At 37.0% G+C, this 21,116-nt stretch overlaps 1 protein-coding gene across 3 annotated transcripts in view; it reads left to right on the forward strand.

Annotated features, from left to right (window-relative positions):
* RPS6KB1 (ribosomal protein S6 kinase B1) overlaps positions 1-21,102 on the forward strand; it is a 40,936-nt gene extending 19,834 nt beyond the window's left edge. For 2 of the 3 annotated variants that reach the window (XM_055399866.2, XM_055399875.2), the window contains exons 5-15: positions 1,245-1,392; positions 3,504-3,561; positions 5,001-5,101; positions 6,984-7,074; positions 7,236-7,326; positions 7,853-7,960; positions 8,260-8,322; positions 8,515-8,592; positions 11,872-11,979; positions 14,708-14,820; positions 15,696-16,581. In XM_055399866.2, the coding sequence (XP_055255841.2) occupies positions 1,245-1,392; positions 3,504-3,561; positions 5,001-5,101; positions 6,984-7,074; positions 7,236-7,326; positions 7,853-7,960; positions 8,260-8,322; positions 8,515-8,592; positions 11,872-11,979; positions 14,708-14,820; positions 15,696-15,933 (1,197 nt within the window). In that variant the 3' untranslated portion in view covers positions 15,934-16,581. Of the gene's footprint in view, positions 1-1,244; positions 1,393-3,503; positions 3,562-5,000; positions 5,102-6,983; positions 7,075-7,235; positions 7,327-7,852; positions 7,961-8,259; positions 8,323-8,514; positions 8,593-11,871; positions 11,980-14,707; positions 14,821-15,695; positions 16,582-17,529 lie in introns of those variants that run through there. The other variant, XM_055399886.2, reaches the window with a different exon arrangement.
* The last annotated feature ends 14 nt before the right edge of the window (positions 21,103-21,116 follow it).

Below are 21,116 nucleotides of genomic sequence, written 5' to 3' on the forward strand. Positions count from 1 at the left end.
TGGTAGGCTGCAGTCCGTGGGATCGCTAGGGGTCGGACACGACTGAGCGACTTCACTTTCACTTTCACACATTGGAGAAGGAAATGGCAACCCACTCCAGTGTTCTTGCCTGGAGAATCCCAGGGACGGGGGAGCCTGGTGGGCTTCTGTCTATGGGGTCACACAGAGTCGGACACGACTGAAGTGACTTAGCAGCAGCAGCAAGCCACTCCAGTACTATTGCCTGGAAAATCCCATGGATGGAGGAGCCTGGTAGGCTGCAGTCCGTGGGGTCGCTAGGGGTCGGGCACGACTGAGCGACTTCACTTTCACTTTTCACTTTCCACTTTCACACATTGGAGAGGGAAATGGCAACCCACTCCAGTGTTCTTGCCTGGAGAATCCCAGGGACAGTGGAGCCTGGTGGGCTTCCGTCTGTGGGGTCACACAGAGTCGGACACGACTGAAGTGACTTAGCAGCAGCAGCAGCAACAGATGTTGTTTCTTCCCTAAAACTTCACACTGCTACTTGAACTGTCTTTCTTAAAGACAAGGGTTATTCATTTACCTTACCTCAAGATTTCTTCTCAGCCTCTAAAAATATAATTCAAATGCCTTTACCTCGATGCCCAGGCTTTCCATTTCATGGCCTCCACCTATAGATCCAGCTAATACATCTCCTAACCACTTCTAATCATACTGAACTACTTAATAGATCCTCTCAACGTGCCCAGTCCTGTCAGGTCTCTTTTGCACTGGGAATGCCTGTTTTTTTTCCACCTTCTACATTTTATCTTAATAACTTTTTATGATACAGCTCAGGTATACCACCTACAGGAAGACTTCTGACTGTCGTATCTAGTTCTGCTGTTTACAACACCATGGCACCTGGTGCTTAGCTCCATTGACTCCTCTCTCTTCCCTGGGACTTTGGGCTCCTATGGGCTGGGACTCCTATTAATTCTGCTTTCTTGTTAAGAGCATAGAAAAGAGTAGACATTCAAAAAAGTTAGTGAATATCTGAATAAACTTGGTCTGTTTACATTAAAACAAATTATTTAGGTTTTCATTTACGTGTTTACTGCAGAAAAATCCAAACAGTGCAGATGTATATAAGAGGCAAATGTCTTCCGTTTCCCCCGTCTCAGTCTCTAGTGAGACCTATAGTTTAATGTTGGCAAGAAAAGCACAAAATAGATTTTCCCGATCCTATAGGATAAAAATGTCTACTATTTTGTTCTTATAGATCATCTCTTTTCCTTTAGGCAATGATAGTAAGAAATGCTAAAGATACAGCTCATACAAAAGCAGAACGGAATATTCTGGAGGAAGTAAAGCATCCTTTCATTGTGGATTTAATTTATGCCTTTCAGACCGGTGGAAAACTCTACCTCATCCTTGAGTATCTCAGCGGTCAGTACACAGTTTGGTGTAATTATTTGCATTAGCTCCAGAAACTTGTTCAAAACATTATTTTTCAATAGAACAATGCTTTTTCCCAGTGTGACCAAATAGTTCTTAAAATCGACAAGTACATTAACATAAGGAATTCATATGGGACCAAATGTTTCTTTTTGTAGCCAAATATGAAGGAAACTTTAGAGGTTGTCTTTTTTCTTCATCTGTAATGTTTTATCTTAATTCTCTTGTAATCAGTTAACAAAATAACAAACACCTAATGGATAGCCATCAAATTGATAGCACTTGGGTAAGATAATAAAATTCAAATAAACCACTAATTGAAATGGAAAACTTAGAGTATTGTTTAAGGTAACGTGTATTTTTGGTATTGCATCTTTAAACAGAAGTGATTTTTGTTTAATGTAATTCTACAGATAGATTTTGCAGTTTTACATTGGAAATCCCCCACTCATTCCAGGACTTAACCCCCTTTCTAGGAATTTGTGGCACCCCATAGCATTTTTAGGTCACAGGTATCTATTTCCAGCAAACACACTTGAGTTTTCTGAAAAACAAATTTCACAGTGGCCTGTAACATGGAATAGAAAGCTGCACAATTTAATAACTTTTTTGTGACTCTTACCGTTTTTTTTTTTTTGGTAACTTTATTTTAACATAGTTTCAGATTTACACAAAGAAGGTGCAGCAATAGGACAAAGAATTCCCATCTCCTGTTCACCTAGATTCCCCGTGTCATCATTTTACCACAGGTGTCTTGTTTCATCATTCTTTTTTCTCCCTCTCTGTGTATGTATATATGCAGGTGTGTATATAGATATATATACATAAATATTTTTATAGATGTATAAACACACATATCTGTATATATATTCATAACTTTTCTGAACTGTTTAAGAGAGTGTTGCAGACTTGATTTCCCTTTATCCCTAAATATTTCAGTGTCTATTTTTCTGAAATTAACCACAGTATCATACATAACTATGCTAAAATTATCAAAGTAGGAAATTAACACTGATAGCAGTAATCTCTTTCCTTAGTTTCCTTTAATCTGTAACAGTTCCTAAGTCTTTCTTTGTCTTTCATGACCTTGACAGTTTTGCAGTCTAGTTTGTAGAGTGCATCAATTTGGTCTTATCTGGTGTTTTCTCAGGATTAGACTCAGGTTATGCATTTTTGGGAGGACCATCGAACTGACACAGTCCTGTCCTCTGTGTGTCAGAGCAGGAAGTACATACAATTTGTATCTTTGTTCCATTACTGTTGATTTTAACTTTGATCGTACATATAAGGTGGTGACGTTTTTTGTGTTTTTTTTGGTGAAGTTTTTCCTTTTTTAATTAGTAAGTATCTTGAGGAGATACTTTGAAATTATTTAAATATCTCATCTCTCATCAAGCTTTCACATACAGTTTTAGCATCCATTGATTCTTGCCTGAAACAATTAACTATGATGATTGCCAAGTGATTTTTCTTATTCCATCATGCCTCTTTCATTTATTTGGCATTCTACTGTAACAAAGAGCTTTCTCTTCTCCCCCATTTTAAAAAAGAAATTTATCTATTTTATTTAAATCATTGTGGACTCATGGATTCTAAGATTATTTAGTAGACTATAACACTTCGTGAACATTGTAACATTGTTTATTTTGATATTCAAACTATGCCATACTATTTACCTAAGACATTGACAAATTCATTCCATTTTAGAATTCTAAAAATGTGGAATGTGGGCATTCACTAATTTGCAAAAATGGTTTAATTACACATTAACATTTTTTACTTACCGGTAAAATGTTAAGAGAAGCTTTAATCAAGATTTTTTTTTAACCTCAAGTCTGAAATCTGTTGTAAATATTTTGAAGTTTATAGATGTGAAACCTAGAATTCCCAAACTTGTGCATTTCACATAAGAAGAACACTGCTATAAATGGAATCCTGAGGACTTAGTTTTAAACCTATAATTTTTAGGATCTGTTTTTTATTTTTAAAGGGTTGATGTCTTTTAATTATGGTTAAGAGGAAAGCACAAACCCTCTCATTAGAAGTGGATTGTTGGAAATAAAGATTGTTGTATTTCTCATGTCTTTTTCTTTTCTTTACAGGAGGAGAATTATTTATGCAGTTAGAAAGAGAAGGAATATTTATGGAAGACACAGCCTGGTAAGTGAAATTTTTGTGGTTGCATGAATTCAGGTAATAATTCCTATAATTAAAAGCGAAGTCCTGTTCCCACTGTGGGCAGCCAGTAAATTGTTCTGGAGCCAGTCAGTCACTCAGGACTCAATGGGGAGAAGCAGCTTTGGGTCTTGGCAGCTATTAGAGATCACATCATTCCTTTGCCCCCAGGCCTTGGGTGGAACGTTCTTCACACCAGTTCCTAACAGAACCATTCTCACTGGGGCTTTATTTCCTTGAATTGGTAAGCTGCCTGCCTTGGCTCTGGGTGAGTGTGGTTTTCCAGTGAAACTTTTATGTGTGGACCCATGGAAAGTATCAGAAACCATCTCCTTTTTTTTGTAGACTTTCCAGTTCCCAAGGTGCAGTCTTAGGGAGGTGATAAGTCTGCACACATCATCTGTGGATTGATTCAGTGGCCAGGATGGGACCTACCCTTCTATTTCTTAAAATGGCATCTGCTTCAAATTAAAAATATACATACCCTTTTGTGAGATGACAGTACTGGGTAACAATAAATCAGTTTATCCTACACATTAATTGAATAGAAAACACTTAAATGTTTTTTTCTACCTTAATTACCAAACTGCGTTCCATTGTTTAATTTCAGGCCTTTTCTAACACAGAAGCTGCATTTAAGAGCCTTAGGGATGAAGTGCCCTTTTTTGGAGGAGGCTCTCTGAGCCGTGTTGGAGGCTGTGTTTGTGGTCCTGCTGGCTGTGAAACTGCCTCAGTTCTCTAGGACACACCCTCTCCATCCTGGAGTAATCTGCAGGATTGCAACATTGTTATGCAGCCAGTATTGCAGTGCCTTGTGCTTTTCGAATCCAGACAGGGTTGACTCAGCCCTTTATTCTTTTGAGGTAGATAAATTTGAGTGTCACACAATTTATAGTTGTGGGCTGGCTGGCAAGAGGGAGGGCAGGTACTATGGGCATGAGCTGTATATAAATATGCAGCTGTATTAAGTAAGGGATGAGTGGGCTTTTAAGGGTCAGGTTATAAGGTATTTTTAAAACTAAGGCTTGATCTTAGAGAATAATGAAGTTCCTATTTCCTGTGGAATTTAAAAATTGGGGGTGGGTGGGAGAAATTTGCTTTGATCTGAATGACTATTGGCCCAGTTCCCACATAGACAGAACAAAACATGACCAGTGACAGTTTGGCATAATCTGGACTTCTTTGCAGTTTTAGCAAGATGTTTTATTGATGAAATAAAACATTTTATAGTTTCACTAAATAAGTGAAACATAAATGTCTCCATGCATTTTGGCAACAGCCTATGCCATCTCTTTTCCCCATACCCACCCCCACTAATTTGGTCTTTGGTGCATGTCTATTTCTTTCAAGGAATTTTGCTCCAAACATAAACTGCTTTGAGTGGATTATTCTTTTTAATTTTATTAAATCACTTTTGTTTCCAGCTTTTACTTGGCAGAAATCTCCATGGCTTTGGGGCATTTACATCAAAAGGGGATCATCTACAGAGACCTGAAGCCGGAGAATATCATGCTTAATCACCAAGGTGGAGATATACTGTAAACAGTTCTGTAGTAAATAATCATCTTAAAATCTTCCTATACAGGTTCATGGTCATTTTCAAAGCCCCATATTCATGTGTCTGTTACTATAGGTTCCTCCCTCAGAATTTATAGCATCATGATGCTTGTACTTACGGTTAATGAGATTAAGAGTTGAGGATAATTGGCCACTCAACTCCCTTTTCTAGTTTAACCTTTACAACTTGTCATTTTTTTGAAATCCTTACATAAAGTGTGGTGAGCCAAAAGCCAGTCCAAATACTAATTTTGGTTTGTTTCTTAAGTTGGAAAGTGAATCTTAACTTTATAAATTGAGTTTTCTTTAATGATGAAAATACAGAAATATTAGAAACAATGTTTTATGATTAATTTTATTAATGCTATAAAAAAGAGAAGATTAGAACTGAACCAAACCATTTGATTATACTTTGGAAATAAAATGTTTTGTAGGCATCAGTTTATTCTTGGTGTTTGTAACAAATAGGAATCAGACAAACTAAGATTCTATACAGCTGTGGGTACAGCAGAGTGAACCTTGATTGTAACTGCATGTTGCTACAGACAGTTCAGCTTATGTGAGAGTAACCTGGGCTGGGGAGACTTCCCAGAGGAGCAGCCAGCCAATCCGGGTATCTGGGGGCTAGTGGCAGCTGCTGATCCTTAGGTGTCTATCAGAGGACACAAGAGGTAGTTAACTCTCGTACAGAAAAAGGCTTATGGACAACCGATGCCAGAATAAATGTTTCAGATTGTCCCCACAATCTTTTTCTCTTTTCTTCTCCCCCTCTCCTTTTTTTTTTTTTTGAGAAATGCTGTATTTAACCACGTTTGTCATAGATATCTATGTATCTTCCTTTCTCCCAGTTCTGTCCTCATTGCCTCAAATTTAGATTCTGAATTCTAAGACAAGGGATAGAATAGGAATGTGATTAGTTAACTTCTTTGATCCATAACGTAAGTGTATCAGGTAGTTCTGTGAAAATGCCTTATTTCTTCTTCTATGTCAGAGTAAAATACACATTTACATGTGAGTTAATAGTCCATTGCCTTTTATTGAAATAAACTTGGAATAGTAGGGTCCCTGGGGTTGCTGAACCACTGGATAGATAAAGACAGGTCAGTAGGACTAAACTTGAACTGAAGTGTTCTTTGTATAAGGTGTTGAGTTTTTTACTTTCTGGATCAGAAATGATGGTTCCATGCTACGTAGCAATTTCATTTATTTTTCCAAACTGCATTGGCAGAATAAGCTAACTTGTTATAGTGACTAAGACTGTTTTAAGAACTGTTAGGTTCATGGTGATAAAAGCAATATATTTGAAGTACAGTGTCACACCTTTGTTTAAAACATGCAGAAAATTTTTTTTTTAGGGTCTTTATACTTAATCCAGATTTCATCAAGTTTTCCCAGGACATACTTGCTCAGAATGGTAAAGGATTTTTGGTATAAAGTAAGGCTGGAGCCTTAGACAAAAGTTGTTTTGCCTTTTTCTCACATTTATGTTCCCACAAGGTAGATTATATCACTGGCAAAGGTAATTTTGCCTTGCTGCTGCTGCGTCACTTCAGTCGTGTCTGACTCTGTGTGACCCCATAGACAGAATCCCACCAGGGTCCCCCGTCCCTGGGATTCTCCAGGCAAGAACACTGGAGTGGGTTGCCATTTCCTTCTCCAATTTTTGCCTTACTCTTCACTAATTAGCATCTTTATTTTTGGATGGAACATTATTAGTTCTTGATCTCAAAAAATAAGTTTAAGGCAGAAAAATTAAAATGAAAGGCTAGATTATTTTCTTGTATGAAAACATTTAAACACTGCACGTACTTAGAATTCTCAGAATAACCATCTTTAATCTTTCATTCTAGGTCATGTCAAACTAACAGATTTTGGACTATGCAAAGAATCTATTCATGATGGAACAGTCACACACACCTTTTGTGGAACAATAGAATACATGTGAGCTGCATGTTGAAAGAAATATTACTGGTTTGGGGGTAATAGCTAACTTTTACCTGGTTTAAGTAATAAGTGCGCTAAATTTTCTGTTGCACTATTTGATTCTGTATCTTGTGATATGCAACTAGTGGACCTTTTAGGTGTATTGTTTTTCTTTGTAGGGCCCCTGAGATCTTGATGAGAAGTGGCCACAATCGTGCTGTGGATTGGTGGAGTTTGGGAGCATTAATGTATGACATGCTGACTGGAGCAGTAGGTGCACAGTTAAAAGCTGCATGTATTATGGTCTGTGCCTTGTAGTTACAGAGTCATTACAGGAAGAGACGTTGCCTGTGCTTTTGGAAAATGTTACCAATGAAATTATTTTTCAATGAAGTTATTTTTAAAAATCTAACGCTAGCAATACTTTATTAGTGGTATTATGGGCCTCTACTTTTAGAAGTATTTTCATTTAGATGATCTATGTCATGGCCTGTGGTCCTATGAATCAGAGGCAAAACAAGTATTGCCCTTATTTTATAAATGGACAAAGTGAAGCATAAAATCAGATGGCTCACCATTATCACACCAGGCTAATGGTGGAAAACCAGTTCCCTCCAGGACATTGCTTTTTCTCTGTGCCATTGCTTAAAAACTGCAGCTCTTTAGTGGTCAGTCATCCCACATCACAGCATACATTTCTGATCTCTGTGTAACTAATTCAGGAAATGGATAATGCTGTTATTTAAAATTTGATATTCTTTCTATGCTAATTTTTCTTATTCTCTTCTCTTCTTAGCCCCCATTCACTGGGGAGAATAGAAAGAAAACAATTGACAAAATCCTCAAATGTAAACTCAATTTGCCTCCCTACCTCACGCAAGAAGCCAGAGATCTGCTTAAAAAGGTAGGATTCTTTAGCACTCAACCCATAAGTCTCAACTGCTAGGATTTAAATAGACAGAACTGAATATACATTTTGAATATAGAATCATACACAGATGTTGACAAAAAAGCCTACAGTTTTTGCCTCCAAAGTACAAATGTGTTTATTTAAAGAGTTTCTTTTCTTTTTATTCCCAGACAATATTTGGAAGTAATTAATAAAGCATATGTTCTCAAGGCAGAATAGACCTGCAGATTACATAAAGAAAAAATAATCAGTTTGATTAAGTTCATCAGTGTTTTTCTTTTCCTTCCTAAAAGCTGCTGAAAAGAAATGCTGCTTCTCGTCTTGGAGCTGGTCCTGGGGATGCTGGAGAAGTTCAAGTAGGGTGGTTCATGTTTGGTGGTTTGAGGGGAAGATAATGTCAATTTTATATATTTGTGAAGGTTATATGTAGTTGCTCATAAGTATATCTTATTTTGTGATTGGTAACTTCAAATAGTCAATTTGTCGATCCAGTGAAGTCTGTTCCCCTTAACCTTTCTTCCTGCTTTTTTTGTTCCATTTTTTCCCAGGCTCATCCATTCTTCAGACATATTAACTGGGAAGAACTGCTGGCTCGGAAGGTGGAGCCCCCCTTCAAACCTCTTTTGGTGTGTATTCATGAAAGCATGTAATTTGAGAGACCTGGTACTTTTTTAGAACAAGAAAATCTCAGACCAGTTAGAAATATTTATTAATGATACAAAAACCTTTAGCCTATCCTCTCTTCTCTTCACAATCTGTATTCTGTGCAGTCTTTTAAGGAACTGCAGCAGCAGTTGATGACTATATTAACTGGTTTTAAGTTGGTTGCTTTAGATAATTAAATAGCTTAAGTAATTTGGACTTTTAGTTTTCTTGCTTTGTTTTTGTTTTGCTTCACTCAGCCCATTTTGAATTTGCTTTCATATAGCAAAGTATCATAAACTAGGTGGCTTAAACAGAAATTTACTGTGTTGCAGTTCTGGAGGCTAGACGTTCAAGATCAAGGTTATCAGGGTTGGTTCTTGCTACAGGCTGTGAGAGACTGTTTCATGCTTATCTGCTAGCCTTTGGTGGTTTGCTGGCAATCCGTGGCATTTCTTGGCTTATAGGCACATGATCCTATCTTTTCCTTCATGTTCATGTGGCATTCTCGGTGTGTAGATCTGCATCCAAATCTTCTGTTTTTTGTAAGGACACCAGTCATTGGATTAGGATCCCTCCGTAGTCCAGTATGACCTTATGTATCGTAGTTACATCTGTAACAGCTTCATTCCAAACAAGGTTACATTCTGAGGTCCTGGGATTAGAACTTCATCCTGTGAATGTTGGAGGGACACCATTCAGACCATAACAATATGTTTACAAGTGAATGAGTTAGTGTATTAGGTCTTTCTTTTTCCCACCTCAAGAATTTGAGAAAAGATAGTTTCTTTTTCTGTTTCTTAAAGTGAAGGAAAAGGAGTAGGATAACGATGATGGTTATTTGGTCCTAGGAGCACAGGGGTTGCTTGCTTTAAAATTTCAACGTATTTTAAAATTTGAACATGACATCAGAGTAAAACCCTCATGTACCAACTGCCCACCTTCAAAAATTATCAAGTCATCTTGTTTAAACATAAACATGTCCACCATGCTATCATCATAACTAAAAAGCTAACAATTTCCCTAGTTGTTTCTTTTTTTTCCCTGTTTTGATTCAGTAAGGATTCAGTCACAACCTGTATCGGTTGACTGTGTTTCTTAAGTCTCTCCATCCATAGATCAGTTCAGTTCAGTCTCTCAGTCATGTCTGACTCTTTGTGTCCCCATGGACTGTAGCACGTCAGGCTTCCCTGTCCCATCACCAACTCCAGAGCTTGCTCAAACGCATGTCCATTGAGTCAGTGATGCCATCCAACCATCTCATCCTTTGTCTTTTTTTCCTCTTGCCTTCAATCTTTCCCAGCATCAGGGTCTTTTCCAATGAGTCAGTTCTTCACATCAGGTGGCCAGAGTATTGGAGTTTCAGCCTCAGCATCAGTCCTTCCAATGAACACTCAGGACTGATCTCCTTTAGGATGGACCGGTTTGATCTCCTTGTAGTCCAAGGGACTCTCAAGAGTCTTCTCCAACACCGCAGTTCAAAAGCATCAATTCTTTGGCACTCAGCTTTCTTCATGGTCCAACTCTCACATCTATACATGACCACTGGAGAAACCATAGCTTTGACTAGACAGACCTGATATCTGCTCTCAATTCCTCCTTTGAGGACTTACTAAAGAAACTTTACCCATTTGTCCCGTGCAGTTCCTCATATTTTGATTTTTCTGATTTTAACTCCATGGCTTGTCCTCAGCCATGTTCACCTATTCCTCAGATTTCTGAAAACTAATAGTACAGATTTAGTTTAGATCTGATTCAGATTAAATTTTTGGTGCTATATATTTTGATCAGAAGATATAATGTGTACTTAAACATTTCTTTTAGTGATGTTAATGGTCATTAATCATTGTCTGTATCAGTGGTTCTCAGCCAGGGTTGATTTGGCAATGTCTGAGACAAGCTGTCACAACTTAGGGAGGGGTGCTACTGGTATTTATGGGTAGAGGCCAGAGATGCTATTAAACATCCTATAATGAACTGGACAGCCTCCTGCAACAAGAGTCATCAGGTCCAAAATGTCAGTAGTGCTAAGGCTGAGAATCTAGAGCCTAGTTAGTTTCAAGATTTCGTTAAGGGTTTGCAGAATTGTCCTACTCTAATAATCGTTATTCATTCTTTATTAGGTGGAATTGTCCTGTGAAAAGATACTCTTACATCAATTGTTTGGTTACCTGAGGCACAGTTTATATAGAAAAGGCAGGATAAATGTTTTCTTTCCCAGTTCTTGAAATAATGAATTAGTTCCCTAGCATCTTCCAAAATTGACCAATGAATTATGTGATTTTTTTTACTACAGTTATGAATTTATGCTGTTTAACATATTTGAGTTTTAATTCATTGCTGTTATTTTTATTGATGCTCAGCTTCTCTCATCTTTTGACATCTTTTCCATACTGTTGGTTCCCAAGTTGTGTTTTTTTTCTTTTGCTTTGCTATGCTGTGCAGCATATGGAATCTTACTTCGCCAGCCAGGGATTGAACTTGTGCCGCTGGCAGTGGAAGTGCAGTCTTAACCACTGGACCACTAGGGAAGTCCTGGTTCCTGAGTTCTTTTGACACAACCACGAGTCTGATATTGCACCAGAGAGAAGAAACAGATCGGGTAGTCAGATTTAGGTGATAATATTCCTTCACAAGAAAATACACTCAGGCAGAGCAGAATATTATTCTTGAAATTTAAAGGAATGAAACAAGCTATGGGAAGAATCTTTTTTAACTAGAGCATGTTATAAATGTACTTTGTGTTTACACTCTGCTTCAAGTTTTTTACAGCTTTGCCAATTGTGCACATTGTCTCTAAAAAGGGATTTAGCCACTGGGCTAGGCACACTGAAGCTTTGTGAGAGGGGATGATTTGAGTCTCAGATTTTTAATAGAAATGATAACTAATTTGACCTTTGAGGCTTCCCTTGTAACTCAGCTGGTAAAGAATCCGCCTGCAATTTGGGACACCTGGGTTCAATCCCTGGGTTGGGAAGATCTCCTGGAGATGGGAAAGGCTACTCACTGCAGTATTCTGGCCTGGAGAATTCCATGGACTGTATTAGTCCATGGGGTCACAAAGAGTTGAACACAACTGATACTTTGTAGTTGTATTTATTTCTCAATCTGTGCCTGCTCAGGCTCTTCTACTCTTTTATTACAGTCAAACCCTGAGAAAAGAGCTTTATCTGGAGCCTTCTCTAATGTGTGGAATGCATTTGATTGTTATGTGTAATACAGTCTGTTCACCATTTTCTAATTGTTTTTTTTTTTATATAAAGCAATCAGAAGAGGATGTGAGTCAGTTTGATTCCAAGTTTACACGTCAGACACCTGTTGACAGCCCAGATGACTCAGCTCTCAGTGAAAGTGCCAACCAGGTCTTTCTGGTAAGTGAAAGACTTTCCAGTGTAGCCATGGGAAATTTAAATATGAGGATCGGCCCTTTACAATAAGAAAATTAGAATGTAGATAACCTGAGGTGCTTTTTTTAAGTTATACCCTTATGACTTATTGATAAGTAATTGATGTTGCATAACTCAGCATTCCATTTTAGCGATTAGAGTCAGAGTATATGATTAATTTTTTGAATAGACCACTGACTTAAAATGTTTGGCTCAGCATCTTAACTGAAAGCCACACAGCCATAGCAGTAGGAGAAGGGCTCATAGTAACTATTTTATTCCTGAAACAGCTAAAGATTTTTATCTGTACGGGATTTTTAACCTGTTGATTTTCAGTATTTGACATCAAAATACATTGCTTCATGTGTGATTGTAAGCAAATTAACCCTAAGGAGGAAGTATCTGTATTGATTTATACTTTGTCTCCTCAGATAGAAAACCAAAACTTCTAGATTTTGATCAACACAAATGATAGATTTATATCTGATGACCACCATTGCATATTATTTGCCTAGTGCTTATTTTATTACTATAAGTACATGTCATTTGTTTCCTTCGTCATTTGTCATTATCCTTTGTCATTTCTTTTTGGACTATCGCTAGGGAGAATAGAATATGGGGAAAGTAATCATTTGGAAATTTTTTCTCCCTTGTTTACGAGTTCATAGGATTTGTCATTAAGTTCATTCTCAAATCACAATGTAACACAGTATTGTATCTTTTGGGGCAGAGGGTCAATTCTGAAGTTAGCATGGAACACAGAAATCATGTAAAATAACACTTAAATCACCATAGTACAGCATGCTTTTGAGTAAACAACACTGAATAGTAATAATTCTATAAATGTATGATTATATAGTAGTAGAAGAATATAAATGAAAAATATAATTTTACAGCATTTTAGTTACTTAAAAAGGAAGATGAATGTATTATGTCTACATGATTTGCAATATTACTGTATCCCCCTTAGTAAAATCTCTCATTTAGGGGAGTAGGCATGATTCATTTTCATGCTGTTGTTGCTTTCTTTTTTTCACTCGTGGAGTTTTATTTTCTACTGATGTGGAATTTATACCTTTGATTCAACATACAAACCTTTTCTTCAGTGGGGTGTTATGGAGTTTTAGCTAGTTTGACAATTTTTTCCCCCATTAAAAAGTCTAGAAACATCTTGCTACAAAGAAATTCAAAGTTGTGGTGGCAGAAATTATGGAGCTAAGCTTTCATTCCGATTTGTTGAACTCTTATTTATTTAAATTGAACAACTAATGAACACAAGAACAATTCATTTTTAGGTGGTAGCCAGAATTCTGTACACAAAAATCTCTTTTAAAATTAAAATAGTAACAGCCCACTTACCTGGGGCTTGTGACTGTAGTAACTGCAGTTCAGTTAGTATTTTTTTTATTGAAAGATAATTGCTTCACAATATTGTGTTGGTTTCTGCCATACAACAGTGCAAGTCAACCATAATTACACATATGTAATCCCCCCTCTCTCTGCTTCCCCTCCCTCTCCCCTCCCACCCCTCTGTGTCGTCAGAGGGCCAGGCTGGGCTCCCTGTGTTACACAGCAGCTTCCCACTAGCTGTCTGTTTCACACAGGATAGTGTATCTATGGCAGTGCTGCTCTCTCAGTTCAGCCTACCCTCTCCTTCCCCGCTGTGTGCACAAGCCCATGCTCTACATCTGAGTCTCCATTCCTTAGCTACAGATAGGCTCATCTGCACTATTTTCCTAGATTCCATAGGATAATTGTCTTACAATACTGTGTTGGTTTCTGCCATACAATGCACATCAGCGTAAGAGTGTGTGTGTATATACACACCTTTTCTCTTGAGCCTCCCTTCCACCCACCCTTTGAATCCTAACAGGATTAAAGGATATTCAGAGATGACTCAGGCAGGGTCTGGTCCTCTTGGTAGCTGAGCTTCAGCCCACTGGAACATTTGTGGAAATGGCCTTGGTGGTCCACATACAGCTGTCACAAAGCATATGCTCTATAGAACTGTACCTCACTCTTCAGGACTTCACGCAAAGCCTTATTGAGTCTTTTTATAAGTCAAATGCCTACTTGTAGGTCACAGTGATAATAGAACGGAGGATAGGTATAGGATTAACTGTTAAAGGGATGAACATTAATAGCAAGATAAATGATAGCTGGTAACCTAATAGCCAGGTCCAAGAAAGAAGTAAGGCTAACAGACTGCTGTTACAGTTAATAGTTTTCACAATGTTGACCCTTATTTGTCAGGAAAATCCAAATCTATTCAATCATTGGCATAAAACCAGAAAGACCATATATGCCAAGTTAGAGAACTCTATTTTTATTTTGGCCTAATAATGAGAAACTGTTTGGGGGATGAGAATATTAGTTGCTTATATGAATGTGGCTAGAAACAGTAGAATTTCTCTGCATTTATTTTTGTATTTAGCATCTTAATGTAGAGCCTGTATTTTTCCTGTTTTGTTCTACTTCTTTAAATACAGTGAAATTTTGTTTGCTGGCCTTTGGGGTTCAATAGAATTCTGCTGTCTTGGGGTCTGTGCCTCTAGAAATGGCTGGAAGGAAGGTAATGGGTGTGAAATGAGATTGAGGAGGTTGGAGAATAATCACATTGGTGATTTTAGGTGTACATCATTATCTTGGTGTGTCAGAGATCGAGCCACCACATTTTCTCGACATTCTGTAGTCCACTGTTACTATCTTGCAGGGTTTTACATATGTGGCTCCATCTGTACTTGAAAGCGTGAAAGAAAAGTTTTCCTTTGAACCAAAAATCCGATCCCCTCGAAGATTTATTGGCAGCCCACGAACACCTGTCAGGTATTCAGACTTTGTTATTATTTTTTAATCTAGAAAAAAGCGCATTGTTTAAGAAATTTATGCCAAGTTACATAAATGGAAAATCCGTCATCCTATTTGGTTGGCGTTAAGCACAGCATCTCTACCTTCTTATATTGCAAGTGATCCGTCTGTGACTAATCAATGATAAAATGCTATATAGTTTACCTTCCCTCCTGAAAGTAAGCTGCTGCACTGGAAAGTGTCCTCTTTAACCATTCGTTCAACATTTATTATGCACCAGGGGTTGTGCTGTGTGCTGGGGACACATGATTATGACAGGAATTGTCCTTTGAAGCTTACAATTTAGTGAGAGTCAACAAAGAAGGAAATACAAAAAAATGTGTCATTACAAGTAGTGCCAAATGCTATGTGGAAAAAAAAATGTGTTAGTAGAATACGAAAAATCTCATGGGGGCTCCTATTCATGAAAGAGCTAGCCATACAAAACAACGAGGGACAGGGGTGTTACCGGTAGAAGAAAGCTCATGCAGAAGTCCTCAAAGAGGAAAAACTTGGCTGCCTTCTTGGAAATGAAAGGGAGGTCAACATTCCTAAAGTGTGGTGAGTGAGGAAGAAAATGGCAAAGGTTTAGAGAAATATTTTAAATGCAGTAAGAAGCTGTTTTAAGTAGGGGAGTAAAATGATTTTTTTTTTTGTAAAGTAAGTATCACTGATGGTTTTATGAGGGCAAGTGTGGAGGTTAAGAGACCAGTTAGGAAAGGAACAGTCTAGGGGAGAGATGGCTCAACTTCTGCCTCTGTGCCAATCCATACAAAAAGGAAATTAATTGAAAAAAAAATGTTTCTTGTTGAGATAGTACTTGAGACAAATGATAGCTCTTCCTTGTCTTAAAGCCCAGTCAAATTTTCTCCTGGGGATTTCTGGGGAAGAGGTGCTTCAGCCAGCACGGCAAATCCGCAGACGCCTGTGGAATATCCCATGGAGACAAGTGGGATAGAGCAGATGGACGTGACGGTGAGTGGGGAGGCTTCAGCACCACTTCCAATACGACAGCCAAACTCCGGACCGTACAAAAAGCAAGCTTTTCCCATGATCTCCAAACGACCAGAGCACCTGCGTATGAATCTATGACAGAACAATGCTTTTAATGAATTGAAGGCAAAAAAGGTGGGGAGGGATGTGTGAGCATCCCGCAGGGTGAAATAAGAAGACTCAAAATGACAGTCTCAAAGAGTCAGTGTCGAGACATAGAACACTTTGGACAGAGGAAGATTAAACATGGATTTTAAAAAAATCAATCAATGGTGCAAAAAAACTTAAGTGAAAATAGTATTGCGGAACTCTTAGGCACATCAATTAATTGATTCCTAGCAACATCGTCTCAGCCTATCAAGGATTTTCATGTTGATGGCTCAAAACTGACAGTATTAAGGGTAGGATGTTGCTTCTGAATCACTGTTGAGTTCTGATTGTGTCGAAGAAGGGTTATCCTTCCATTAGGCAAAGTATGAATTAATACTTGCAACTAAGGACAAATTAGCATGCAAGCTTGGTTAAACTTTGCAGCAACATGGAATCAAAGACGAAAAAACTTATCAATTGATGTTTTACGTGCAAACAACCTGAATCTTTTTTTTATATAAATATATATTTTTCAAATAGATTTTTGATTCAGCTCATTATGGAAAACATCCCAAACTTTAAAAATGCGAAATTATTGGTTGGTGTGAAGAAAGCCAGACAACTTCTGTTTCTTGGTGAAATAAAAATGCAAATGAATCATTGTTAACCACAGCTGTGGCTCGTTTGAGGGATTGGGGTGGACTTGGGATTTATTTTCAGTAACCCAGCTGCAATACCTGTCTGTAATACTAGAAGAAAAAAAAAAAGAATCTACTTAATCATTTCTATTTGCAGTACTGTTATGTGCTAAGCTTAACTGGAAGCCTTGGAATGGGCATAAGTTGTGTGTCCTTCATTTCATCCTTATCCTGGGCCTGCCTGCACTGGAACAATAACATCACCTTATACCAGTATTTAGGTCAAGACGTCAAACGTGTTCAGCCCGTGGCTGAAGGACAGAAGCAAGTCAGGATAAAATGCATATCATGGGGCGGCAGAGTGAGAGAGAGGAGGGAAATCCAGGGGAAGAGGGTGTTGCCATGGTCCACTCTCTTGTCTAATGTCTTTACAGCAATTTGGTAAAGTTTTAAGTTTTACTTCTTTTTACTGTTTTTGCTGTCTACCTTCCTTATATTTCTTCCTCAACGGTTTTAAAAGGAAAAAAGATTATTTTTTTCTCCTATATTGGGGCTACATTTTTTGATTATAAAAATATTTGATGGCCTTTTGATGAATGTCTTCCACAGTGAATAAAACTTAGTGGCTTAATTTAGGAAACATGTTAACAAGACACTATGTTTTTGCAGTTGTAACAAAGTCTACATAAGTGATTCACAGGTACAAAGAATAAAAATAAAGGTAACTTGACCTTTCTTAAATACTTCCTGCCTTAAAGAGAGCATTTCCGTGACTGTAGATGGTGAAAGGGTTTAATATCTGCAGAGCTTTATAAAAATATATTTCCGTGCATACTGGTATAATAGATGATCATGCAGTTGCAGTTGAGTCTTATCACCTCTTTTTGTTTGTCTTTTATAATGTCTTCAGTCTGAGTGCGCAAAGTCAATTTGTAATATTTTGCAACCCTACAATTTTTTTAAATAGATGCTGCTTGCTATGTTCTCCAGACCTTTTTGAGCCATAGGATCCAAGCCATAGAATTATTTATGCATGTGAATTCAACCAGAAAAGACACAAGCTTTGCTTAAACAGCAATTCAAGTGAGATAAGATGAAATCCTATGACATTAAGCAAAAATAGAACCATGAAAAATGATTGGAAATACACCTTTTCAATTGTGGCAATAAACAATTGATAACAGCTCATCTTTGGACAGAAAGTTTTTTTTTTTAAATCCCTCCCTCCAGACCCCCTCTTCCCTATTGCAGCAGTCTACTGAACTTTATAACTGTAGCTAGTAAATTAGAAGCTACAATGATAAGGGCAGAAATTGTACCTAAAAGTGCAGGTCTTTATGATGTCTAAAAAAAAAAACAGAACCTAAAAAACTATGGTGATAGATACAGGCTTCATTTCAGATTGTAAATGACTTGTCCTACTCTGATACTTGTTTCAAATATGTTTACTAACTATTAATATTATGTTGACTGCCTGACCAAATTCCAGTTACAGTTTTACACCAAAATATTCCTCCTCAGTCCTATTTGCTAATAACATTTGCATTGTGATTGCCTGGCTATAACCACCCCACAGTTGAACCATTTTCATAATTAGTACTGCCAGCAATAGTGGCAAACACTGTAACTTCCTGCATAAAAAGCATTAATTCATACCTACTATCCATACAAATAACAGTTTTTCAAACTTTAAACATTAAGTGAAATTAATTTTCTATACTGTGGCAAGTTTATTGAGAAATTGTTTCATAAATGGATATCCCTACTATGACTGTGAAAACTTGTCAAGTGCCACTTTAGTGTCACAGACAGAAAGCACATACCTATGCAATATGGCTTACCTTATATTTATTTGTAAAAAACCCAAGCATAGTTTAAAATATATGTCAATAATACTAGTCTTGAGTTTCTGAAAGGGTTATTATTCCAGGTAAGTGTATAAAAAGAGATTTAAGTGTTTTTCTTTCATCACTTATTTTAAAATCAGCTATTTACAGGATATTTTTTTATTTTATACATGCTGTTTTTTAATTAAAATATAATCACTGAGAACTGAAGTTTACTAATTTTGATTTTATAAGGTTTGTAGCATTATAGAATAAACTGGGATTTATAAACCAGCTGTGATTAACAATGTAAAGTATTAATTATTGAACTTAAACCAGATTTTTAGGAAAATTATGTTATTTCTTTTTCTCCTTTATGGTCTTAACTAATTTGAATCCTTCAAGAATTTTTCCATACTATTTTTTGAGGTAGAAGGTAATGGGGGTGGGGGTAGGGGAATGCATGCATGGTACTCCATAAATTCAACATTCTTTAAGAAATACATGATTATAAATAAGCCTTGGATTTTATATATAAAATAGGACCTAACTATTTTGGTTATTCATTCATGTGGTTCCTAGCTTATAAGGGCTAGATCTAAGATTATTCTCATGAGAAATGTTGAATTTATGAAGAATGGATTTTGAGGCTCTGAAAATGGTTAATTCCTCAAATATAAACATCAGTGTCCAAACATCTACCTTTTTTCCATAGGAGTAGACGCTAGCAAGCTGGACAAAATAATCATAAAGTATTTGTCCCACCATGACCTGTGGTCTGTGGCTGATACAAAATTCTTCGTGTGTGATTCTTAATTTACCACTACAGCACAAGTATTATCTCAGTGGGTTATCTGAAGGAACATTTGAAAGAAGGGTTCATCTGTGTTTGCTCTTTTAAAACTTTTTTTTTCCCTACCCCAAGTTGGCTTTGCATCTACCAGAGTAAATAAATTCTTCAGCTGCCTTATTAGGAGTGCTTTGAGGGTAACACCTTTTCTGCGTTTCATCTTGTGTTTACTGTATTAAAGTATTTTATTTCAGATTGAATGAATGTAAATAGAAATTAAATGCAAATTTGAATGAACATAAAATAGAAGTGATTTTTTTATTATTATCATTATTACCCTAAGATAGGAAGAAATAACTACCAGATACACAAATGGTTTCAATAATTTTTCCCATTTGTATGCTAGATGTGTTCAGGTTCTCATATTTAATAAACTATATATGTGAAGAACAACAGTTGTAAAAATTCCTTTTGTGGAGAAACTGAAGGAACAAATTTGTAACAAGTTTTAGTACTTATTAAGTATCTGTGATTTCCAAGTTCTGTCAAAACAGTAGAATGTAATTGGTTGCTTTAAAAAAAAGTTCATGTGAAAAATTATGTGAAAACCAGCTTCACATAAAAACACTGAAAGACTTTCTTGTGCTAACATTCAACAGTTTTTTCAGCCACATTTGCCAACTTCATTATTTGATGTGTATGCACAAGATAACTTAGTGGACAAATCTGTTTTTCAATATATATATATTTTCAAATCTGTTATATCTCAATATATCTGCTGTAAGATGGGTGTTTTGTGTAAACCATCTCTTATTTATGAGGTAATTGAATCACATTTGCCAATATAGTTTCTCTATAGAAGTTCTCAAATGGGACTTTTTTTTTCTAAAACAGTAGTGACTCTTGATGTTGATAAGTCTTTTAGAGGGTATGATCTGAATTCACAGAATAAATGGGTTCTAATTCCTGTTTTTGAGCAGAAGGAATAAAAGTACAGAAATGCCTCTAGTTCATCACAGCTCTCCTGCATTTCCCTCCTTTTCAGTTCATATGTGAAGTGCCTTCTTGTTTGTTAAAACAAAAAATCCCCCACTATCCACCACAGGACTACTTTTGTTATTCAGTCATATTAAGAAACAAAGCTGTCCATATGGCCATAGGGTAAGTAGGTATTGTGTTAGGGCTGCAATAACCCATGTGGTAAGATGTTTTTACCAGAAGTCAGCATATTTTTACACCCAAATTCTAATCTCAAATTGTCTTAACTCATCTCGTTGTATACCCAAATAACAACTATTGGCTTCATCACAAAATTAGGAAGGTGATTTAAAGTAAGCTTTTTTTTAATATTTGCAGTGGTTCTCAAAGTAGGTAACATAGTTAAGTATATCATCCTGAATGAACAGAAATAGTTGTACTTATAATCTAGCAGGGGAAAAAGTTACAGGCCTTCTAACATTCTTTTGTCAGTTTAGGTAGCCATAAGGCATGAAAGTGATTTAACCTGTATAGTCTTTGTCTTACCAGCGTTGTAAATTTGTTGAAATTTCAGCCTCTACCCCCTAACTTCTTCTCACCGCTGTCTTTTTTTCTGGTGTGCAAACTGAGAGATAGTAAACGAGAAAATGAGCAGAGGCCTCATGTCAAGATGTAGATAATGACCAGTCCTTCAGACTTGTTACAGATCTTGATTCCCTCAAGAGGTTTCAAGGGGAGAGAGGAAGCACCCCTTTCCCTTTGCACCACCCTGCACAAATACCTGTAGGCAAACAAACCACTCTCCAAAGTTTTGTTGGCCTGTGTACAAGCTTTAATCTCCCAAGTAATGATGATTCAAGCATGAGGGTCCAACACTCTTCTAGAGAAGCTAGTTGTAAGGGGAGTTCTTTTTTAACAAAATTTTTTGGGCCAAGTGGCATGCAGGACCTTAGTTCCCGG

This window comes from Moschus berezovskii, chromosome 20 (assembly GCF_049115385.1).
Source record: "Moschus berezovskii isolate FMDL1 chromosome 20, NW_MosBer_1.0, whole genome shotgun sequence".
In the NCBI taxonomy this organism is placed as follows: domain Eukaryota; kingdom Metazoa; phylum Chordata; class Mammalia; order Artiodactyla; family Moschidae; genus Moschus; species Moschus berezovskii.